This window comes from Sceloporus occidentalis, unplaced genomic scaffold (assembly GCF_023333645.1).
Source record: "Sceloporus occidentalis isolate IW3139 unplaced genomic scaffold, rSceOcc1.0.p SCAF_49, whole genome shotgun sequence".
NCBI lineage: Eukaryota > Metazoa > Chordata > Lepidosauria > Squamata > Phrynosomatidae > Sceloporus > Sceloporus occidentalis.
Genome location: NW_028317029.1, coordinates 4,498,601 through 4,523,786, shown reverse-complemented (window position 1 = coordinate 4,523,786; position 25,186 = coordinate 4,498,601). Strand labels below are relative to the sequence as shown.

At 38.8% G+C, this 25,186-nt stretch overlaps 1 protein-coding gene across 1 annotated transcript in view; it reads right to left on the bottom strand.

Annotated features, from left to right (window-relative positions):
• Positions 1-25,186, bottom strand: part of LOC149288934 (protein mono-ADP-ribosyltransferase PARP4-like) — a 48,415-nt gene extending 23,229 nt beyond the window's left edge. Inside the window, exons 1-25 of the mRNA XM_089491191.1 lie at positions 25,134-25,186; positions 22,304-22,436; positions 21,631-21,782; positions 19,345-19,423; positions 17,967-18,065; positions 17,434-17,583; positions 17,102-17,239; positions 16,311-16,484; positions 15,525-15,685; positions 14,682-14,819; positions 14,275-14,373; positions 13,910-14,093; positions 13,346-13,517; positions 12,455-12,579; positions 12,242-12,373; positions 12,082-12,168; positions 11,750-11,914; positions 10,603-10,649; positions 9,754-9,835; positions 8,977-9,114; positions 4,302-4,482; positions 4,049-4,116; positions 3,326-3,513; positions 2,859-2,958; positions 1,187-1,357 (exon numbers count right to left, since the gene is read on the bottom strand). Coding sequence (XP_089347317.1) covers positions 1,187-1,357; positions 2,859-2,958; positions 3,326-3,513; positions 4,049-4,116; positions 4,302-4,482; positions 8,977-9,114; positions 9,754-9,835; positions 10,603-10,649; positions 11,750-11,914; positions 12,082-12,168; positions 12,242-12,373; positions 12,455-12,579; positions 13,346-13,517; positions 13,910-14,093; positions 14,275-14,373; positions 14,682-14,819; positions 15,525-15,685; positions 16,311-16,484; positions 17,102-17,239; positions 17,434-17,583; positions 17,967-18,065; positions 19,345-19,423; positions 21,631-21,782; positions 22,304-22,436; positions 25,134-25,186 — 3,216 coding nt within the window. The remainder of the gene's footprint in view (positions 1-1,186; positions 1,358-2,858; positions 2,959-3,325; positions 3,514-4,048; positions 4,117-4,301; positions 4,483-8,976; positions 9,115-9,753; positions 9,836-10,602; positions 10,650-11,749; positions 11,915-12,081; positions 12,169-12,241; positions 12,374-12,454; positions 12,580-13,345; positions 13,518-13,909; positions 14,094-14,274; positions 14,374-14,681; positions 14,820-15,524; positions 15,686-16,310; positions 16,485-17,101; positions 17,240-17,433; positions 17,584-17,966; positions 18,066-19,344; positions 19,424-21,630; positions 21,783-22,303; positions 22,437-25,133) is intronic.

The window sequence follows — 25,186 nt, the reverse complement described above, 5'->3', positions numbered from 1 at the left end:
ATGAACTGCAGATCTGTGCCGCTCACAGACTTCCGCAGGAGCCGCTGCTTCCCTCTGCGTTGCTCGCACACTGTGCGAATAACTTCCCTTGTACCAGCCAGGGGAACCATGAACGGAGCAAAGCCATGTGACGTAAATTCACAAGACTCCACTGGGTTCCAGCTGCCCCTGGGCGGAACAAGAGACAGGTTAAGAAGTAGGGCCCCTGCAGATGACTATTTTAACTTTTTTTTTTATTATTATTATTTTTGCCATTTTGACGATAATGCCATTTTTTGGACGATACGTTTCAGCCACCGATATTATCAGGTCTGGAGGTAAAGGAGTTTTTTGGGTTGTTTTTTTTACAATTCTAGTACTCCTGTATACTGCAATTTTTCTAACTTATGTGCTAGGATTCTGCTGCAGGTAGGTGCAGGCAAGCTTTCAGAGCCAGAGCTGAGCTAACACTATGACAGACAACATCAACCCAACCAAGCCAGAAAAGCATACCTTTAAATTTTTTTGTTCACTATCTAGGCTTCTCAACAAAGGCAACCAACACATGGCTCACATTTAGCTTGCCCTTTATGCAGGACCCAGTCCTGTTAATATGTTCTTACAGTTGTGATATTTTTGTTATTGTAAATGTGGTTTTTATTTTGATATTTGTAGTTGTGCCAACTAACCCCTATAACCATCCTCCATACTCTTGTGAGTCCCCCAATGCAACAATATACACATTTCCTCAATAAAATCGTAGGCACCTTTCTAGTTGGTCCCCTCGTCTCACCTTTCCTTGGTGCAAAACCATTTGTCCGCTTTAAGGGGAAACTCGCCCATCAAATTCAACGCCTCTTGGGCCATAGGTAACAACAAATGAATGGATTTGTGTCCTGTATTTTTACCCAAACTTTGTCCTGAATCTTAAAAATAACCACAATAAACTGTTTTGTTTTTTTGCATCCTGACTTGTGTGCCGTGTCATCACTACCCACCTGTAGCAGGCACTTACTATGAGGTAGGTGACAGTGACAGCCAGAGATCCCATGGCCGACCCCTGGTTTACTGCTACACTTGATGACACAAGGCTGACAGCAACTTACCCAGTGTCACTTGCCGGTACATGCAAACAACATGATGTTTATACTCAAATATTTTTCAGTGTCTCTCATGTAAGCATTGGATCATGTCAAATACAACATACCTGAGTGCAATGGTGAATGAACCCATAGACAAGCAGGGAATCTTGAGAGAATAACGCCTGTATCTGAGATGGTGCTTGGAGTGGATCTGGGGCATTATGATCAAATTGTCTCCATTTGACAGACACAGCGCTACAGTTGGGAGAATACAGTCTGGAAATCTGCCTTTGTACCTATAGTAACAAACATATTTCCAGTAAGAAAAAGTGAAAATTCCCTTTCATATTTAATTTCAGCATCAAGCTGCTCGGCATGAAATCTCACTTTTATATAAAATTTCAAATGCTAACTTACTGTCACGTACCTGGCTGCTGGTCCCTCCGGGTCCGCGGAACGGCAGCCGCCACAGAGAAGGGGGAGACCCCCCGCCTTGCCGCAGCAACCTCAACCGCCAAGGAGAAGGGGGAAACCCCCCCGCCTTGCCGCAACAGCCACAGCCGCCATGGAGAAGGGGGAGACCCCCCTGCCTTGCCGCAACAGCCGCCGCGGAGAAGGGGAAGACCCCCCGCCTCGACACAGCAGCCTTAACCGCCGCAGAGGAGACCTCCCGCCGCTGCGAGGACGGGGAAGACCCCGCAACTCCACACGGCAGCCGCCGCCTACTGGAGTCAGGTCCGGACCTGCCGCGTGCACACGTTCCTCTGCACGCCACCTAGTGGCACTAGCCGGTACTACTGCTCCGTCTCGCCAATCCCAAGATGGCCGCTGACCGGAAGTGACGTAACAGCACCTTGAAAATTTGGCGGGAAAACTCTAATTGATGCCTTACTTCCTCTGCCTACTTAAGGGACTCAAAAACCTTCCAGCTTTGCCTTCTGATGGTCGTACCTATCTTGATAGTGTCTATTCCTCAGTAAGCGTTCCTGTTTGATTTCCTGTTACCGACTCGGCTTGTTCCTGTTCCTGTTTCCCTGGCGTTTGACTCTGGCTTCCTCCACGACGATTCTGACTTCTGGCTTCCTGACCTCGGCTTACCCTGCAACGATCTTGACTTCTGGCTTCCTGACCTTGGCTTGCTCCTCGACCATTCTGCACTGGACACCTGCTATTCTGTCTATCGGACTTGCCCGTACTGTTCTACCTGATTACAGGTTCTATTTGTACGCTGTGCGTGACACTTACTATATATTTGTATTTTACAATTATACAACACATTTGACATCAAGAACCTAAAATATGACAACACTTATTGATGTTTGTTTAAAAAAAAAATAAAAAAAAAAATATATATATATACATACACACACCTAAATGCTAATAATCTGAATGTTTGATGGCATAAAATGAAGTATTGCTTTCGTTTTGTAGAAGCCATGTTACTGTCTTTTTTTAATCTTAGCATGATTTTTATCCTAGACTCCAGTACAAAAGACTAAACTCTCATATTTAATTACAAAAATAAATAAAAGGCATTTGAAATACAGTATGACTGTGGATCGGGCAGAAGGATCCATCCCTAGTTACTTAGAGGCTCTCATTCTAGGTAAATTAGAAGCTTTTGTTTGTTTTGCCACCAATTGTTGTTCTTCTCTATGGAATTCAAAGTACACTGCTGTATCCACTATGACATTACAATAAACCTTCACAAGGATTGAACGTCTTATTCATCTATGGATTAACATGATTTCTAATATCCACAAGCCTTTGTGATGCTACCTCAATTTATGTCCTTACCTTGCTGTCCCAACTGCTCTTAGATTTGTCTTCAAAAAACTCAAAGGCTCCCCCACTTTGCTGTGACAAACTCTTCAGCATATGGCGGTTTGCTGTTGCACTGGGAAAATATCCATGGTACATATGTTGAAATACAGTACAGAGAATATGCGGAGCACTTCAATATACCTAAAAGTTCAGTTCTAGATAGCAGGGAGTAATATTAGGTTTCAAAGGTCAGCAACAGGCCATTTATGGATTTTAAGTAGTTTTAAGGCCAAGTCCCTGATATGGAAATCTAAACTTCAGCCAGGTCCATGTATAAAAGACAGAGAAATAAGCACCCAATCTGGAAGAGAAGGTGCTAGAAAATCATTATTCCTCTCTAAGCAAAAGAGCCATACGAGTAAAAATGAATTATTACAACCATTTCACATCATGCGGCCTTATCTTTGGAACATGCTACACAATAATGAAATGTCACTTACCCAACACCACAGGTGAATAACCTGACTTTCCCCACATTTCTTTTCAGAATCTGGAAGATAGGGTACTCATTTTGAATTTGTCCATCAGATATTAGGAGGATTTTATGTATTCCTGTGGATGGTGGAAGCAAACACATCGAGTTCAGGGGCTTCCAGAATTCTGTATTGCCCATGTCTGGTTTGGCCATCTAGAAGATAAACAAAAGTAATTGCAAGATGAGGTCATACAAAAGCCCAGAGGGCACAATGTAACCTAGCATCGGAAAAAGTAAGATTTGAGGCCTTACAGTAGATCGGATTTAATAACAGTTTATTAGGCATATCCTCATCAGAAGATGCCTAGCATTGTCAGGGGCTAACATGCCTGCATTAAACCTAGAAATATTATACAGAATGTAGCCTATATAAAAAAAAAAAAAGTGAAAAGGAGACCACTTACTTTATCCGGATGCAAAAGCATCACAAAAATGTTATATTTAATCAAAGCTTGCAATTACCGTACCATTTAAATAAAAAAAGTTATATATCTATGTATAAATTCATGATGAATACATATATATATATATATATATATATATATATATATATATAATTTTTATTAAATTGGTTATTGCATATTTGGATTATAATAAAGAACAAGTTCTCCTCCTCCAAACACTACCAGAAAGGTTCCCCGATTATTTTTTCGAAAAAATGACATCCCCATGTAGCAGTCTTGCTTACTTTAATAAACTTCTCCAGGTCCTGTAAATTATCTCGTCTTTTTGGACAAATGTCAAACTCTTTGTAAGCTAAAACAAAAAAGAGACACTTAGATGACAATAACATGCATGTACTTGAATTTATGTTAGGAAGTTTCCTTATCCAAATTATTTAGGAAACAATATCTGAGCTATTTCCTAATTTCAAGATAATTGTGAAAGAATAATGTTTAGGACAATTTGACACCGTGTTTTAAAATTGTGTAGAGACTTACTTGTACCAAAGAGGATTAGGTTAAGATGGTAGGCTAGATGCACCGATCGAAGAATGTGCAGAGCAAGTAGTTTAGCATTTTGGAAACATGGCTCCATGGAATTAGAGCAATCTAGACAAATGGTTACATCTGCTGGTTGATATTCGGACTCAAATTCAGGGTGAAATACCAGCATGCACGCCTGTGGGAGTGGGATCAACGTTTTACTAAAAATGCAATAAAATAAATTTTTCACAATACAAGGCCCTGGTCAATGCAGACACCAAGCTTATTCAAAAGATGCATTTCCCAGAATCTTAGGCCTTCGGTTTTTTCTCTATGCTTCCTCTCTGGGAAACCTAATTCATTCATTCATGCACTCATTCTTCTACGTTTACCAATGATTCCAATGTTGCCTTGAAACTAAACCTGCTCTCTTGGCTTGTGACACCAGCTGTCTTTCTATTGTCTCCTTTTGGATGTCTTTCCATACCTCTAGTTTTCAATAAGTCAACCCTCTTTACAATATCTGAAATATGTTACCTTGTATTATGTTCTTTACTTCATTCCTCATATTCAATCACACAGTAAGCCCTCCTACTTCCACTTCCGTAAAATACCTTGGGTGCTTCCATTTCATACTTGAGACACCACCAAAACCCCTTGCCCCACCTTGGCCAAACTGGGTTTAGCAATTTACCTCATATTCATACCAACTATTAGGTTACCTCTAAGAATGCAAGACCTTACCTATGTAGCGACTTATTCTATAGCAATTTATCCAGTTAGGTTGGGATAACATGACGTACTGATTTTCACTCAGAAGATGCAGCCGTTACCAGAGAGCAGGTCAGTAGTACAAACCCTGGATCAGGATACCAGAGGCCAGAATAATCAAGATTTAATCACAACAGGAGTCAAAAGCAAGGCCTACGCTAATACAAGTACACAGACTAGAGACTTTACAAAGGCTACACTGCCTCTGAATGTTTAAATATCCTGCTAAGCAGCTGTATCAGTAAATCATGTAATCCCAACCTAACTGGATAAATTGCTATAGTAACAAAAAGTTGCTACATAGGAGAGGTCTCACATTCTTAGAAGTAACCTAATAGTTGGTATAAATATAAGGGTAAACATTTAACCCCATTCTACAACACTGATGGTGCTATAAAGAAAAAAAAGACAAGCCTTTTTTGATACATTGTAGTTGTTCACGGTAAGCCCTAGAGCAGGGGTGTCCAAGTTTTTTCTGCAGTGGGCCACTTCATCAGAATTGTATACGTGCGAGGGCCGCACTCATTTTTCACTGTGAAAAAATGGCCTTTAATAAAATATGCAGATTAACCCCTTCAGTACCGGGACATACCTGGTACTTCCTGGTTAACAGTCACCGGTAGACCGGGACGTACCAGGTACGTCTCCTCCAAAAAACGCCCCCACATCACCACAATTTTCGGTGATCGTGGGGGCGCTGCTGCTGCTGTCTGCCCAGGACTCCTGGGCAGACAGCACAGCCTCTCTAAGCCCGCCCCCAAGCCTACAATCACTCCCACGGAGTGATTTTGTAGGCAGAAACAGCGCAGTTTCAGCTGCCACAGGCAGCTTCAGGGAAGGGGGGGGGTGTTGAATGGGTCCCCACACAAGTGTGGGGACCTGATCCAACACCCCCCTGCTGCCTGATCGCTCCATGAGAGCGTCAGTGCAGCATTTACCCCTTCAATGCCGCGATCGCGGCATTGAAGGGGTTAATTCCCGTTTTGTAGGGGGCTCGCTCTGCTGCTGGTGGTCTGCCTGGAAAAACGACCCTCCAGAAGTCCTCTGATCAGTCCTGTAGGACTGATCAGAGAGACTCCTCCCCTACAATCTCCAGTCTATTGGAGATTGTGTCCCAGCTGCCAGAGGCAGCTTCAGGGACAGGGAGACAGGGTTCTTTGGTCTCCACATGAGTGTGGAGACCAGACCCCCCCCCCCACCCTTCCTCAGTTAACCCCTACCCCCCCTCTTCCTCAATTAACCCCTTCAATGCTGCGATTGTGTATGACCCCCATTGCAACAAGCTTGTGGGGACTAAATATCAGCAATGCTGTGCTTCAATGGAGCATCAGCACTGAAAGAGTTAAAAAAAAAATTTAAAAAATAATAAAAATAAATAAATGTAAAAAAAATAAAATAATAATAATAATAAAAAAAAAATAACAGCACTGACCTGAAAGTCCAGGGTGCTTCCAGGTCAAATGCTGGGCTGGGCTGATCAGATCGCTCCTGGCCAATAGGAGTGATCGGATCATTATGGCAGCCCACGTATGACCCTGCTCTACAAAGAGAGAGGGGTCATCTGGAGTAATTATGAAAAAACACAAATTATTAATAAATGAAATAATCATAATTATTACCTGATCACTTGTCGGTGACATTTTAAGTCGCTGATTATTGATCGGTCTCCCTGATTGATGTCAGCGGCCTAAACCTGTCACTTACAAGTAATCTGATGAAAAAAAATATTAAAAAAATGTAAATGCGCATGTTCCAGTTTTGCCCTCATAGCTTCCTCAAAAAATGCATGAACTATGCATGTGAGGTCTTGTTGGAATCAGGGGATCTTGGTGAACAAAATGTGTTTTCTTCCACTGTTGCACTTATGGTGTGCAACAAATTCAGTGCAACATTGAAATGTACGCGTTAAAAAAGCAGTAAAATAATTTCCCTGTGAAGTTTGGCAGACATCAGTGAAGAAATGGCTAGCTGAAAACTGTCAAAACTACCCTAGTTGAACACCTTGACTTGTCTACTGTTCACAAATATATACTTTCATGGGGTAATTTACAGTGGGGGGCTTCCAAAATGTCCCAAATGGGATATGGGCCCAGGAAACCAATTTCTGAAAATTCCAAATGTGAAAACGAAAGTGCGCATGTTCCAGTTTTGCCCTCATAGCTTCCTCAAAAAATGCATGAACCATGCATGTGAGGCCTTGTTGGAACCGGGGGATGTTGGTGAACACAATTTGGTGTTTTTTTCTGCAGTTGCACATATTCTATACAAAATATAATAAATCTAAAGCAACATTGCAACATATGCAAAAAAAACAAAAAAATATAAAAATACCTCAAAATTTGGCAGCAATTGGCGATAAAATCCCTGTTTGAAAAGTGTCAAAATGACCCTAGTTGTACACCTTGACTTATCTACTTTTCATAAACATATAATTTTGGGGGGATAATCAGTATCTGTGACAACTTTTGCAGTTATTAGACTACCATGCCAAATTTGAAAAAACGTAATGCATGCCTTGCAATATTTGCCCTATACTGGTCAAAATAGATAAAAATCCTGGCCATGTTGGGTGGTTTCCAAATCAGGACAACTTAATGAATATATTTGGGATAATTTTTTCCCATTGGTTCAATGTGTGTACAATTTGTATGTATACAAAACTGTAAAAAAATGCGTTTTTTTCATTTTCCCCCCACTTTTTCCAGTTTATTTCAAACAAAACAATGTACTACCCAGCTTAATATGGTTTCAAATGAAAGCCCTACTTGTGCTGAAAAAAACAATATATGATTTGTGTGGGTGCACCAATTGATAAGAGAGAAATTACAGTTGAAGAAAGACATGGCAAAAACACAAAAACGGCTCCGGTCCTTTAGCGACACGTTAGTATCAAAATCCCGGTCCTGAAGGGGTTAAAATAAAGTAAATGACAAAACCTTTACTTTTCCTCTCACTGATTTCTGGGCCTAGAAAGGTTTGTGACTAGAAATTCAGGATAATTAAAAATGAAATACTTGTATTTATTCTAGGGATGCACCAAAATGAAAATTCTGGACCAAAACATTCACAGTTCACTTAGCCAAAACCAAAAATGACCCCCCCCTTTATAAATAATAATAAAAACTCACATTTTTAATAAAAGTAGGTAACACACCACAATTGGACAAAAAAATAGCAATATGACTTGGCATGATAGGAGTGTGATTGCTAACAGCAATCACACTCCTATCATACCCGGGCAACCAGTAAATGCTGGTACCTAGGCATGATGGGACTGTGCTTGCTGTTAGCAATCACACTCCTATCATGCCAAGTCAGCCAGTACATGCTGGTACAGGGTGGCTGTAAGTGATGTGTAGACCCCATACTGCTGGCAGCATCAATACACAAGGAGGGCAGCTAGCTAGGTTTCAGCATGTACTGGCTGACTTGGCATGATAGGAGTCTGATTGCTTACAGCAATCAAAGTCCCATCATGCCTAGGTTCCAGCACTTACACATCCATGCTATCTCACACACACTCATTCATTCATATACTCATTCATTCACAGAATAATTCCCTCAATCACGCATACTCAAACACCCTCCCCACCCCCTCACCTGCACTGCAGCTTCTCGATGCCGCGGCCTCCCTCTGCGTTCTCTGGTACTGCACAGAGGAAGCAGGACTGGAGCAGAGTCATGTGATGTCACGTGAACTCTGCTAGGTTTCGCTTCCTCTATGCAGTACAGAAGACCCTCCCACAGGTAAGTAGCAGGGCTCGAAGTGCAGCCCGCGTATGATCGGTTGCCCTGGCTGCCGACCTCACGCGGGCCGCACCTCGGGCCGCATGTTGGACGCCCCTGCCCTAGAGCTACTATCCTACAATCATGTCATACCATAAAAAAATTTAAACCAAAGAGTTGTATTTTTGTATACCTCGCTGTTTTTATCTGGGTGTTTTTCTACCCACATTCTTGGAAGATAGGCATCTGTCATTGAAATAACCAATGTAAAGCCATTTTCATCTAGAGAAGCTCTCTCTCTGGTTTGGACTACAGCCTTGCAATCTGTTTTCTAGAAAAGAAAAATATATTTTTACTATAACAGGTTAAATGTTAGTTTAGTTTTCTAGCACTGGAATAGAAGCAACAAATGGTCAAAGGTGTGGATTCAATAAATTCTCATCCTTCAGAAGGGAGGAGGAGACATAACACCAAGCATGATTTTTTTTTAGGTTTTGGAGTTCAGTAGTCTAAGGGTTAGACTGGGTAAATTATGATAAGAGACCATAATGTATCTGTACATCCAACTCGCTGCTAGCTATAATGATATGAGACGTTTCTCTGATGTACAAATCAATCACAGGTATAAATATGTGCTTATGTGGTGTACCAATCTTTTAGCCTATAAAACCCCTCAAAAAGTCAAATTTTTGATTAAGGCTGCAGGCGCTGCTAATACATGACATTAAACGGTTTAGGAAAAACCCTATTACCCGGCCTTAAGAGTCAGCCAACTGAGTGCTGCCTGAACTAAATAGTGTTCTAGCAAAAGGCTTATCTGAGTTGGTAGACCTGAAAATATTTTTTATATCAGTGATGATATTCCCTGTGTTTTATCTGTGAATGCTACAAGCCTCTGTTGGGGAAAGAAGTTACTGCCCCTTCTGTCTTCTATGGGTTTCTATACTTACGAACAAGAATGTTGGCTTACTTTAATTTTTAGACTGTGTTGATAACTTGATATGTTCTCAATTTTATATGGCATCTCAATGGACATATCCAAACAGAAACACCTGGAAAATAAAATGGAAAATAGTATATCTTGAATATTTAGGCTAATCAACAAAACTTATAAACTAATACATTAAAGAGTTTGTCCTACCTACTTTGCTGAATTTAACACTTTCAGTGTTAAACTTTCAAGTCCTTGCAATATGAGAAACATCATTGTGAAATACCTAAACCCTTTCCGGACATAATTTGATAATGTAATATTTTACCTTGTTAACGATTTTTTCAGGGAATAAGACTGCTTTTCTGCCATTGATTGGCTACTTGAGGCCAAATTACAAAGTACATTCAAATGCATTGTTTGCTTAGGGGCACCCTGGTCCTTAAACAACTGAATGCTCTGCCATTGCTTAACCGCTTGTATGCCCAAACTTCAATGGTGTCAATGCTGGAACAGATGGAAACATTGAACCCAGCAACAGAGACCCTGCATGGTCTGCACAGAACCTCCTGGCAGGATCAGTGCATAGTGGATGTCTGTGTGAAAAAATGCTTAAAAATAAAATAAAAATTACACACAGTGATGTCTCCCTAACATTATTAGGAGTTATAAATCTGTTTACAAGAGAGATTCCTACAAAAGCATCAAGAAACAAAATGAAAAAAGCACTTTGCAACAGTCCCTCTTTAAATATAAAATTAAGAAAAAACCTCCAAACCTTAAAGTATAATATTTATGTCTATACGTTGTAGTATGTAAAGGTACCTTATGTTGACAAACATATTTTGTTTTTTCACCAGCGGCCTCCCTGTTCTCTGAAATACTTACCCTTTTGGTGCACCTCCTTCATCAATTTTCACTTTTGTCACTGTGTCCTACAGAACAAAACAGTGAAAGACATGTAAAGAAGTGTAATACATTGGATTTTTAATCATAAAAAAAAAGAAAAATTGGGGATATTTTAGAAGGGGGGCACAAAATGAAGAACCACGATTAGATTTTGCATGTAGTGCCAAACTGGTCATTGGAAACATGACAATGAATAGAGGGATAGCAAAGTCATTGGAATCTTTCCCTGCATATGTCCTGGATGTCCTTTGGTGGTTGGGCAAAACTGAAGGAGAGGACTAAGCCAAACATCAAATTAAATGGTAGATAAGAACCATTCAGCCCATATAGCCTGAGCATTGTTGTCATGCTGTAAAAGCCTTATTTGGTCCTTGGTTTTGCTCTTTTATTCTGGAAAGTCCTATGTCTACCTCATGAATGTTTTGAGGTGTCAGGTTGCCAAAGCAGTGGTATATTCTGGCCTAGGGTACATCCTAGCCCCTTTGCTATATAACACCGAGCCAGTCACCCTTTTGGGCTTTCAGGCTCCCTATAGTGTCACCGGTCAATAAGCCTCCATAGCTTCCTTCCACCTGACATGGCACATTTTTAAAAGTCAGTGAGTCGGTATATGCTGTCATATCCTGGCCCTCACCATTAAGGTCTATGGCACAGAGGGGCCAGCAGTGGTGCTGCTTTGGGTTAAACACTGCACTTTGTGAGGACACGTGTATATATGCAGGGTATGAAGATACTAGTGACAGATGATCTCGCAGATCACTGTGAGCAATGGCTGCCGATTCCTGCATGTGTTCCATTGGGATTTATTTATATAGATGCTGGCTTTGGGGAAATATGCAAAACAACTTTTGAACTAGTGGTTCCTCATTTCTGCACCAAAGTGCTTGCAGAATTTCTAGGGTGGAATAAGTCACAAATTAATTTCCTCATTACATCCAGCAGGTATAAGCTGCAGAATTGGGGGCTGTGCAGTCAACTACCCCTTTTCTTGTGTAAAAACATGGCCCTGGCTTTGATGTCATCAACATGCTGATACTACAGCCTGTCCAGTGACTTCTCCACAGCAGCCTGTAGGATTAGTTTCAGGCAAGTTCTCTTTAGGTATGAAAAATGAAACACAGATTACCTGAATGTTCTCATTGAGTGCTTTATCCTTTTGCCAGGAAGCCAATGTTCCCGGAATGTGGAAATTGACTTCAGAACATGACATCACCAGCTCAGTTATGTAGGTAATTTTTATAATTACAGTGGAATTTGGTGGCAGGTTTCCAACACTCACAGTGAAGACATCCTAGAAACATAGAAGGTATCACGTGAACCCTTCTCCTTAGCTTTACTTTAAATTTGTTAATATTCTCATGACTTGTGGGTGCGGCTTCCACTGACACAGTATACCCCAAAAAACAGATTAACTCATTACTCTTAATTAACATAGGGTTTAATTGGATCAAAACATACAGGTGCATCTTGATCCATTAGATAAGCACCGTGACCTTCTTGAATTGCACTTCTGTACTCCTGGTGAGCTTGCTGCTTTTCCTTAACCTGCAAAAAAATGAAACAGTCAAATATCTACATACAAGTTTTAATAACCATAATGATATATGCTTTAATGTACCTCTCCCACAATGTGCTTTCCATTGATAAACGCTTCAAAACCGCATACAGCTGCCGAGCTGTCCAGTGGAAAAACATATTTGGCTTCAATGGGCATGGGCGATTTGTTTTTATAGGTTTGAAAAATCACGACCTAAAAGAAGACACCAAATATTAACAGTCTACAAAGGATGGTTATGTCTTTGAATTAACGGTACAGTATCTAGAAACCCACCTGCGCAATGAGGTCCATCACTTTAGCCTTCACATGGATCGTTTCCAAGGGCATTTGGTTACCGTCAACACTCTGAAGACCACCATGTATGGGTTTAGATTGCGGAAGCTCATCTATGGCAGCATCTGTTAAAGTAAGGGAGTTTAATAACAATATTTTGTACGGGAAACCCCATGCACAAAAGGTTGATAAGTCAATGCTTAACACTTCTGGGTGTCCTAAAGAGGGTATCAATATCATAAAATACTCTTTTTTTCTTTAAATAATTTAACTTTCACTAATAGGAGACAGAGTATTAGTGGGAGCAAGTTAGTTAGACACATACTATTAGGCCCTTATTTATTTTATATAAAAAGTAAAATTGATTCAAGTGTTGCTGTAGCTGTAAAATAATCCAAAAGGAACAGCGGCACAAGATTCATCGCTTGCCCACAGCTCCCACCCTAGATCAGGTCACTTTGGGAAAACTAAGAGGTTTATTCTGTAAAGGGAGAATTGGCAGGAAAATTGTGGTTTCAACTCCCTTAACATCACATAATAGTTATTATGAAGGATCAATGCTGCCCTGTAATGTATTAGGTCCTTGAGCAAAAAATCTCATTGATTTTCCTATGACTTTCACAGGGCCAGTCAAGCTTTTCCTGTAGCAGAAACTCAAAGGGATTGGCTTTTCATAATAAATATTGAATCGTGTAGTTAAAATCTCAACTCTCTCTTTAAATGTTAAACCCTAAAGAGTTGCATAACAGAGGAAGACTGCTGTTGGATTGGCAGCTTTTTAGAATTTAGGACTAGTTTCTCTCAAATTCGTACAAATGTCAGATGAGGCATGGGGATACATGCAAGTACAAATCATCATACGAGAATGAACATCATACTAAAGTTTCTAACCTTCTGACTGTGTTGGCACCATTAGGACATCTTTCGGAGTTTGCTCAAGCTCAAGCTCATTCTCATTGAAAAGAAACTCAGGTTTCAGATCCACTTTGTCATTACTCACACTAAACCGTACAGCATACCTCATTTTTACTTGGTTCCTGTTATATACCACAAACTCATCATCCTGGCAAAAAAGAAGTAGATCGGATGCTTAACAGGGTTTTTGTATTAAACATTAGAAATACCTGATCCGGCAGTGTACTAAAATACACCAGGAGGAATATTTATATCCCTGTACAAGGTTGAATGTAATCAAACGTATGCAGATGATATATATGGATATTGTTTTGTGGCTGAAATATGTTGTGTAGCATTTTACTAAAAAGTCCAAATAATTATGAACATTTTAACATAAAAAACAGGCAGTTTTTAAGATCTGCCAATCATTGTAAATGCCATTATGGTGCTATACAAATCAATACACCCCATGCTAAAATAAAGCAAACCATCATAAATTGCAATTTCACCTGCTGCAGTAAGTGCCAAGTTTACACATATGCCCATGTTGCCACTTACCTCAAAGTCCGAATTTACCCCTGCAGTTCTCCGTACCCCATGTACACTGTGTAAGCCACCGGGTGGCTCTGTTAATGAGAAGTCCATCCTGTAGGTGTCTTGTGGGTTGCCTAGGGCCACATCACAAAGCACCAAAAGTCTTGCGCCACTGGTGTCACTGGGTTTTGAGTACTTAACGCAAGCACTGCAAAGGAATAGGCAAACATGCTCTTGAATCGATACATTCAACTCAAAGGATTCTAAATAAAGTTACAATATTCTTTGCAAGTGATGATGTATCTTTCACTCCTCAGCACTTAAAAAATGATTTAATAGGGAAGGACAATGTGTGGTGTTGTAGGCAATTAATGTAATTACATACACACCTTATCGAATCAGTGAAATAAATGCCACTTCCAAGGTTTCCAATATCTGTCCTTTCCAAACCAAATTCTTCCACGACCGTCTTTGGCAACAGTAACCCGCTAGATAAAAATGTCAAAGTAATTTATATGATGTGTGCATTGCTTACAATGAAAGAAAGACCTAATTCGCTTGAACACACAAATCCACTGTAATAGGTTACATGGTACTACATTCGACCAAAAACTGGGAGAACGGATGAAGATGATATGGCGTTGGGAAAGTGATACAACAAATCATTCAGACATACCCTTCATATTTCATATGCATAGTAAAACTTGTATTTGACCGTTCTTCTTACATTATTTACATCATTTGATATTTATCCTATATAACAAACAGTATCCAAATCTCCTCTACGCAATCTTACCGAGAAAGGATTCCAAGAAAATTGCTTGCGGAGGAGGAATGGAGTAAGGACCTAATGTTTCCCATCTTGCTCTGAAAACTGGAGGTTTCGCTCAGTCTCCCAATTCTGTATACTTCTAAAACCTCAAAGGACTCATTACTGTGTAGACGACATAAAATAACATGGCATTTCATTATAATGTTATATAATAATCATACATAAAGCACGTTGGATCTTCATCATATCTCTGTCTAGTACAGTAAAAAAAAAAAAAAACAGAGACTCCAACCACCCACAAGATCTGACTATAACCAAAATTTCACCAAAAAAAGTGTCATTGAAATACAATATATCTATAAGATAATATAATTCTGTTACATAATTACTTAGTAATTCTTCTGCTTTGTCTGTATACAAATTCATATATAATACGATTCTCTTTGATAAGTTTTGTAACTGGCATTTAAGAGTGGGAAGGATAACCCTTACGAAAAAATTACTGCAGTTTTTCTGAAGCAATACTGCAGTTTTTTGGACATGAAAAAACTGCGATACTGCACTTTTACTGCAGTATTACTGCACATTTACTGCATTTGTACTTCACTGTACTGCAGTTTTACTGCAGTTATTTTTGTACGGAAGTACAAATGCAATAAAGCTGCCGTACATTGAAGTACAACTGTAGGTTGGCAATATGAAAAAAAAACTGCAGTAAATGTGCAGTAATACTGCAGTACAGTGAAGTACAAATGCAGTAAAACTGCAGTAAATGTGCCGTATTGCAGTTTTTTCATGTCCAAAAAAAGATAGTGGAGAACTGGGTCCTGAGAGAACATTTAGTGGATATGATACTCTGAGTCTTACCTGTAGTTCTTCTCCAAGACTTGATTGGCCACTTGAAGGAATTCTTCAGTGTTGGGATCCACATATTCTATTTTGCATCTCAGAGCTTGGTATTTAGCAAAAGTACTATACATGTGCCATGCTTTGGTAGTCTCACAAGTATTAAGAAAGTCTCTAATAAGCTAAATATAATAACAAGAAAAAACAACGATGGGCTCTTTTTCAATTTACAATACATGTAATATAATTACATTTCAGAACACACCTGAACAGACATATTTACCTAAATAATAATTTTCTGTATACAGTATTAGTTAACAGAAGATCCAGAGCTGTATTTACCATGATTCATTGCACTTATCTAGCTGACCACAACATTTTCAGCTAATGGGTTCCAAAAGGACATAGCTCATGGATTTCTCCACCTACTATTACTAACTCCGCTATCTTCAGCCAAGGATTAATGTTAATTTTTGAGGCTTGGGGAGGGTAAAACATTAGATATTTTGATTAAGGAAGACAAGAATGAAAGTATATCCACAACTGAGACCCTAAATTCCAGTCAAAGCTGTTCATACATCATTATCACAAATATACATCTCCCACCCAACATGGATTAACTTGCTACTGACTCCAAAAAACATGGAAATTCCACCCACGACTCCCAGGTACATAATCAATTACCGGAAGCATTTCTCCAGAACGTTCACATTGTTTTTCATCATAATTAAGTAACCTACCCATCCTTGGACCCCGAGTACATCACACAGAATCAATCTTTTCCCTGTCATATTTATGTAAACTTACCTGGCACAATTCTTGCTTCTCCGATATCATTTTTTTTGTAATCGGCTGAAATGAGTTAACATTATGAGGGATAAGCCGGTAAAACTCAGCCATTAAATTCTGCAACTCTCCTGGCGTGGCCGCTGTGGTTAGACCACCTTTCAGTTGCAGCAAAATCCCCTCGGCTTTGCTTACCTTTAAATCAAGTGAAGAACAAACTGAATAACTAAAGAATTCACAGTATATACAAACCAGGAAACGGATTGGTGTCGGGTACATTTAATAAGCAATAACATTACTTGCTTCAAGAAGAGTAAAATGCTCATATTTTGACAAAGATAATAAAAAATTGTAGGACACATACATTTTATAACTAAATCTGTTTTCAGTCCTGGTCAATATAGAAAAAAACTGCAGGTTCCCTTGTTTTTGGATAAACTACCTGCACAAAGTATCTCCAATAAATCAACCTCCATATCTGGTGAATCTTTGGCTGGTGACCATGTTTGGATTCTTTTTGGCTGTGGTGACTGAATCTGGAGTATTTTTTGAATGTGGTCACTGACTATCACAGTATTTTTTGTTGACGTTTGAAAATATTTTAAATATTGTAGGCTGCCTGGTCTTCTTCCAAGCATGCAGCATCTGGTCTTGGGTCCGACAGCAGGAACACCAAGCAGGACACCACCATCTGTGTACAACACACCACCTTCTGCCAGGTCAAGACATTTCCCACGTAAAAGAAGATAAGAGGGGAAATGTGGCAGAACAACACAAAAGTCAACCAATATTTAGTTTATTCACTGACTTACATCATTGAGACTGATGCTCTCTATGTGCGAGGACAGTATATCAAACAGATGACCAAAGGCATCATACCAGATGGATTCTACAAAACAGCCAACCTCCCGGGACAGTTTAGTAGTGTTTATAGCCTCTTTCAGTAGCACCTGTTGAGGTAAACAAAGAAAACGTATTACATTGTAGGCTACATAATTAAGAAATGCCCATTGTTCAAAAAACAAAGTGTACCTATAGTTACTGCCTACATACAATCAGCCCTCTGAAAAGGAACACAAAGGATCCACTAAGGATAAATGTAGTTTTAACTTTATTAAAGCATATTATAAAAAAAACACATTACCTCCTGCACTGGCTCTGACATAAAGATCATTGCCTCAGGGGGAATAATATCTTTTTGAAGGAAGCCTTTGTTTTTCAGTTCTTTGACACGTAGCTCATATCTCTCACAGGCCTTCATGGAGTTTTCTGCCAGAAAATATGTGTATTCTTGCTGCAAAGAACAACAAATTCAGTGAATGAAAAATAAATAAATTATATTACACAGCGGGCTACGTAAATAATCAAGTTACGTACTATTCAATTGTAAAAGTGTTAAAAAAAAAATACATTTATATATAAACATGATAAAATTGTGAGGATGCACATTCATTACTCTTTTCATGTATTTTACAATCCGGTTGTACAGGTGAACAACGACAAAGTGTAGTAGGTAGAATGAGCACTACCAAGAAATCACCTGAGTCTTTGCAGCATTAAACAACAACTATATGTGCCTTAATTCACATACACTGTTATACTTACTGAGTTAATACAATTTTATAAATTTTTTATACATTAAAAAAAAAAGTTTTGCAGGTATACCATAGTTCTTACTTTAGATCCATTTAGAAGGCCAGTCCTTGTAGATATTTTATATGGAAGCAAGCATTCATCTTTAAGGCTGAGTAGCTCCACAACTGCCACTTCTGAGTCCTAAATAAGCAATTGAGGGAAAACAATTACTTGTGCTTTGAGTCGCTCTAATATATGAATATGTACATTGTGAAATAGTAAGCTGACTGGGATTTTTTAGGTGCCACTTTAGCATGTGCTCTACCAACTTTGGCGTTCTACCACCAGAAGTTTTGGTGCCACTTTGATGCGGGTAGTTATTATTGCCCATTCAATATGTTACAACTGGAAGCAGTTATCAGCTTGTGTGGCAAGTGACCCCCAAAACAATATTGACCAAAGATAAAACGAAGCAACACCATAATCTTTTGGAAGAGCCAACGGATATGGAGCAGGGTCATCTCTGTGGAGCTACCATGCAAGAAAAAAACAAAAAACGACAAAAGTAAAAGGGAGAATTCTTGCCTGTTTTACGGTGTCCTCTAAAAGCATGCCACACTTCATGTGCAGTGACAAGTGATAATGCCTTTTCAATTACAAACATTTAAATGTGTCATTGCAACTTCAGTACATGTGATATTTTAGAACTTGATTATTTTTTTGGTCCTGGGGATGCCAGCAAAAATGGTGATTTATCCTGACAGGGAAGTCTGTATGGCTTCCCTGTGGAAGCAAGGGGTCAAATAGTGGGAACAAAAGAATCTCCCATTCAAAACAGATGAAGCGATGTTTGCTGGTCGATGGGAAATATCTTACCTTACCATTTGGGCTAAAACAGGGATCAGATTGCTGCTACTTCTACGTAGAACGCTGTGATAGAGAAATGTTGGTTCTCATCATTGAAAGGGAGTGTGATATAAATAGGCTCCGTAATATACGGCATACGTAGATTTAATGCAAAAGGTTTCAGTCAATTCACTGTCAATCACCAGGAAAAATTAAGCCAACCCAAGTACAGGAGCTCACACCCATGGACTACATGGAAACGGTAGATTGTTATTAAGTAAATTAAATTGTTTCAATTTTTGTGTGGACATTTGTGAAAACAAATAAATATGTTGTTCCATTGACACATGCATTTTGTGTACATTTTCAGAAATGAGCTGGGAGAGCACATGCTAAGGTCGTACCTTTTTTGATTTTATTATATATTCAGAACGATGGTTGGACGAGTTGGCAGAAATAGACTAATTATATATGTTATTTCTAATGTCTTATTCATAAAATAACCTGGCTACTAAATTCAATATCAAGTTGTCTAATCTCACATTAAAAGATCATTACATATAGGTATATATCTAAATAAAATGTTTCAAAAGTTAAGAAAAAAAACCCCAAAACATTCACAGAGGACACACACTTTTTGAAGAAAACTGTATTTTGCCACTTCAAAATCTTTTGGAGACCAGGATTTATCCTCCATAGGATCACCGTTATCCCTACAGTGAGAAATGACAATATATTATTGATATGTCATGAAGCATCATCATTAGATCATCATGCTGATTCTGAGATGTTCCCAAGTAATATAAAGGTTAAAAAGGTCTGGCCCCAATACAGGGCATCACAGATAATTCAGACATAAAGAAGTGTACACAGAAAACCAAAGTTTGAATGGTAAATTAAGCATTTCATCTCACTCCCTTTACTACAAAATCTGAACAGACAACCCTGACCAGCTTTCTCTAGAAGAAGGGCTGAGGCTGCATAATGCATAGATCAAACAGTAATACGACGTTCTCACTACCCACTGGTGACATAGGCTTGGTTAACCAAGATATGCACATTTAATATATTTTATATCTTATCAAGAAGCAAAGCTCTGAATTTGCCACACCAGAGAGTCTGGTTATATTTCAGGAGACTGATGTCAACGAAGCACATAAATACCAGACGTGAATGTCTTCCTTGTTCTTTTCTTCATCTCTAGCATATGATTGAGTTTTCTGATAATCTGCCGGAATCATATAAAAATATTGATAAGAACATTTTCTATATCCTGGTCAAGATTTTTTACGTATCACGTACATCTTACACCCTGCCTTCCCTAGATGTGAAGACGACACGTTTTAGGTGGTGTATGCAATGCTGTGTGCATTTTACCAACAAGGGTCTCATGTCAGGTACAGCCCACAATATGGTCTTCATTGAATTTTTTTTTTTTCAAGGAGATTGCTTGGAACAAATTGAAACTTACTACAGCTGAGTTGTATTGGGCTATTGTCTGAATTTGTCAGACCATTTAATTACTGTTCTAAGGTAATATAACCAATTCTTTTTCCAGAAACTCAAGGGCCATTAAAAATCCTGGAGGACAGTACCATGCCTGTGGACCATTAAAGGAACAAATGGGCATGGATTGCACATTTGGATGACCAATGCATTAAAAGCGTATGTTTCGACTGAAATACATATCATTAGGGCATAAATCACATATGGGACAGTACAAAGACAGAATACAGGCTTATTTGAATTATTTGCCTTGTGGTTTAAACACTGACAAGGACCTTAGGGGTTTTGGTTGAAACATATGCTGACAATATCTCTTCCTATTGCAGGCTGAATGTGTTCACAATGTAGTAGATGCTAGTAGCAAGCAGCACAAGAAATTGATAGGATTTTATAGTGTTCCGCTAAAAATAATTGTTTATTTAAAAAAAAAACAAAAAAAACAATATACATTACATAATATACACAATATGTAATACAACTGATTTTCAATACAGAATTTCCTCAATTTATAAACATAACTTCTGTTTGTAGTTCACAAGCTTAATGCAACCACAAGTCATTTTAAAACATTTTTGAATGTTCACGTCTTCTACACCAAATTCTGAATGCAATAGAACACAGCTAAGAGATATAGCAGTAATGGAGGCTGCTTAAAACATATAAATAACTCTACCTGAGCTGCATGAAAGTGTTATCCCTGGGTTGCTGACTTAATCAATTGGTAGCAAAGCTGGCAATCTATTTTCCTCCAGAGTTCTATTTATCAGACACCTGAAGGCACCTTTCAATATAAAACTATTTTTAAATATTTTTTAAAAAATGGCTTATCTTGTTTGAAAAGGCATTTTAAGAAGATAATCTTGTGTTTCCTTGGTTTTACAGCACTTTTAGTAGGTCAGCTAAAATCCCCACTGTAACTAGACAGTTAATTTACATGAAAAACAAATTTACTCTGCAGCGGCATTCGACAAATCAGATCCCCCATCTGCCCCCCCGCTGCTTCAGAGAAAATTATTTTTTTCACTTAAGAAAAAAGGCAAAAAAGATACATATTAAAAAAAATTACATAGATAATAGAAACAGAATTTGATGACAAATAAGAACCATTTGACCCATCTGGTCTGCCCATTTTTCCTGATGCAAGACTTTATGCCTAACCCTATATTAGCCTCTACCACCACTGATGAGAGGTTGTACCGTTTATCCAACACCCTCTCAAGAAATTCAAACTTTCTTGACAAAACAAAGTTTTTTTTGTTTTTTTTTTAGGTATACTTTCCTGCTCTTAAATCTAATACTAAGGCCAAGGCCATATTTGTTTGAAATATGGTCAACCGAAATGAATAACTGACTAAAAAAATAAAAAATAACCTTACTTTGTATGTTTTTGACTTTTTTTTCTGGAACAACATACACGGATTTGTTATCAGCTTTCTCAATAAGTTGTTTCTCTTCTATGCATTTCCATATGAAATCAGGGTCAACAACTGAAATCTGATGTTTCTGAATCTTTTTCAAATGGGAACCTCTCAGATCGCTGACATTATACGCAATGATGTGTGTGCACTATAATAAACAAAACATGTAATAGATTGAAAAGTAACAAAATTTAATTGACACAGCTACCAGAATTCATCTTGTTCCACGGAAAATAATTTGACGAAACAGAGCCTAGACCACCACGGGGATGCAAGACTTCCCATAAGGTGCCTTAGAGCATAATGGCAAAGGTGCAGGAATCAGAATAGATGAGGTTGCAGATAACTCTGTATCATGTCTTCACAAAGTCATTGATAATGTGAGCAATACTTTCTATGTTTCACCCACGGGCCACACGTTCACATCAACTTTATAAATTAGGTAATGTTGGATATAACCGTGCAGTCTACGTCAACTTTTAAAAGACGTATTTCACTCTTACCTCTGACATCAGTCTTAAAAACTAATATATGTACAGGACCACAGAGGTAACTCAAAGCCAAACAGAGACTATAATTGTTTGAAAGCAAGGTGTGTGGGCACATTTACTTTTACCATTTCAATAAATGGCGGTACTTGCATTTATCTACACACACATGCAACCCTACCTTCTCATTCAGCACATAGGAAAAACTCCCACCATTTGAAGAGATTATGTTTTTTAGTCTTTTCTTTTCTTTAAAGGATGAGAGGTTGACTTTGATGAAGAAGACACAATCTGCAAAAATGCCTGCAGTCATCCTAAAATTCAAAAAGATTAAGCATCAGATTTTTAATAATCGAGCAAATAGGTACTAATGGTTACAAACTGGATACAAGCCACAAACAAGATACAATGTTTCTGAAGAAATCAGGATCTCATTAACTATTCACTGTCAGAGTTCCCCGGCCGCCCCGGTGCGGGGAACTCTGATCTCTGACAGCCGGGGAAGGTCCCCCGCTGCTAAACGCACCTCCTCCCGACTGCAGCGGAAGTTGTGTACGCGAATCGCGGAGAGCTCTACACGCTGCCCGGACTAAGCACCGGGGACTCAGAAGCACCGGTAAATTGGGGGGCGGCATAACACAGGAGGATCCAGGTCCCCTGCATCGCTGCGGGGGATCTGGATCTCAGTCTCATAGTCAGACCTATTTGAGGTCTGATTATAAGACGACCCCCGATTATAAGACGAGGGGTATTTTTCAGAGGATTTGCTCTGGAAAAAACATTGTCTTATAATCAAGCAAATACGGTATATGGGTCTAGGTTTATATTTTGTAGTTAGTATTTGGAGGGTTAGTTACTGCAGAATTAGTCAGCTAGGGTTTGGATTCGGTAGGGGGTTTTCTAAAAAATATATAGAAAATTAATAATATAGACACATAGGGTGGTTTCCAAACTAAGGCAGCTTAACTAATATATTTTCAGTATTTTTCCCCCATATTTAGCTATGCATAATTTATATACCCTGTAAAACTGTGAATAAACAATAAATGTTTTTTTTAAATAAAATATCAAAAAATCAATATGGTTAAAAACAAAAAAAACAAAGACTTGCTTGTCCTGAAAAAAAAGAATTTGTGTCGGTTCATTAAATTAGAGAAATAAACAAAGAATGGCATAGCAAAAACACAAAAAATTCTCTGGTCCTGAAGCATAAAACATCCCTGGCTTTTCAAGGGTCAGCCCCGAGTCCCACTCATCAGGAAAACGAACGGACAGGAAAAGAGTTTTCTCACACAGTGTTTGGGCACCATGGTGGTAAGCTGCGGGCCTGCGTTAAGTGGCCGTTGGGCCACCTAGACATCTGTGGGGCCCCAGGGCTGCACGGCCGGCCCCTATACCAGGGAAATCTGCAGTTAAGGTGAATGAATGAATGAATGTTAAAAAAGCGTTTAGGGACATAGGTGGCACAGGCAGGCTGCTTCAGGGGCAGAGGTTGCCTGTTTCAGGGGCAGAGGGGGTACAGGCTGCCTGCTTCAGGGGCAGAGGCCTACCCCGTTAATGTCTGGCTTAATATATAGCGATGGGGGTTATGCTGCACTACTGTCAGTGTCTGGCTCAGTGTATAAGGATGGGGGTTACGTTGTATCACTATCAATGTCTGACTCAGTATTTAGCGATAGGAGTTTTGTTGTAGCATATATGTTCAAGAAATGCTATTTATTTAAACTTTATTATATTATTTTTTAACCCCTTAATGACAAGACTGTTTCTTTCTCATAGTACATTTTGGGACAAAGGCTCTTAACATTTTTCAGTGTTGCTGTAGCTTTAATTTTCTTCTTAATGTGCACCCATACATTATACAGTATATTGTTTTTTTCAGGACAAGCAGGGCTTTCTTTAGATACCAATATTTTTATCATCTAATTTACTATAAACAATGGTGATTTTTTTGTTAAAAAAAAAAAACAAAAAAAAAAAACAACTTACTTTTAAATAAAAAATCTTTTACTGATCTGCAAAAACTAATGAAAAAACCTGCTAAATAGATTTTACTATTTGTCCTGAGTTCAGAAATGCCCAATGTTTTTTTTTTGCTTTTTTCTGCGCCTTATGGGCAAGTACCAGTAGCGTTTTGCGATTTCAAAACAATTTTTCCCCAAATTTGGTGATTCTGCCTCATGTGCTATCTCTGAAACCAGCCAATGCAATTTACCCCATCAAACCATATATTTTTGAAAACTAGACACCCCAAGGTATTTCAAATGCTGGCATTTTAACCTTTTCCATGCACTTATTCTACCACCAGCCTTTGTCAAACTTTATGGTAGTAAAAAATGTTGTATTTTTTCCACACACGTTGTAATCCAGGTATAAATTTACCGTTCCTGGTATATGTTCAGTCCCGTTCAGTGGCCAAACACCACTGAGCGCAGTGATACCCCACATATGGGTTTGTTGGGTTATTTGGGAGGTAAAAGACCACAAAATGAGGTGTGTATTTTTTTTGCAATTTAGGCATCTGGTCCGTCTGTTCCCACATCCCATATTTGGGACATCTTTGAAGCCGGCCAATTCAATTTACCCCATCAAATCATAATTTTTTTTTTTTTAAACTACGCACCCTATGGGCATTTATAATGCCAATACTTTAACTCTTTCCATGCAGGACTTTTTGTGGATATAGTGCTAATTGTAGGACTTGCTCATTAAAAACTATATATTTGCACTTTTCTGGTGACAGTGGAGAATTATTTTTACATGTTACCATATTTTTTTCAAATATATTTATATTTATTTATTTTACTATTTGAATCACTGGTCTGTCGTTTAACCCACCGATCAGGAGGTTGTGAAGCGCCCTCTGAGGCATTGCAGGCTTTGTGGGTGTGTTTAACAAATGGGTGATTTGCATCACTGGTCTGTTTAAACCGCCAATCGCGGTGATTCATGGCAATCGGAAGGTCAGAAAAACATTTTTTGGATAGCTTCCAAACCGCAAACAACACTACCATGTACGTGTACGGGCATTGTCACTAACACATTGCTTCGTGAACCTGTACAT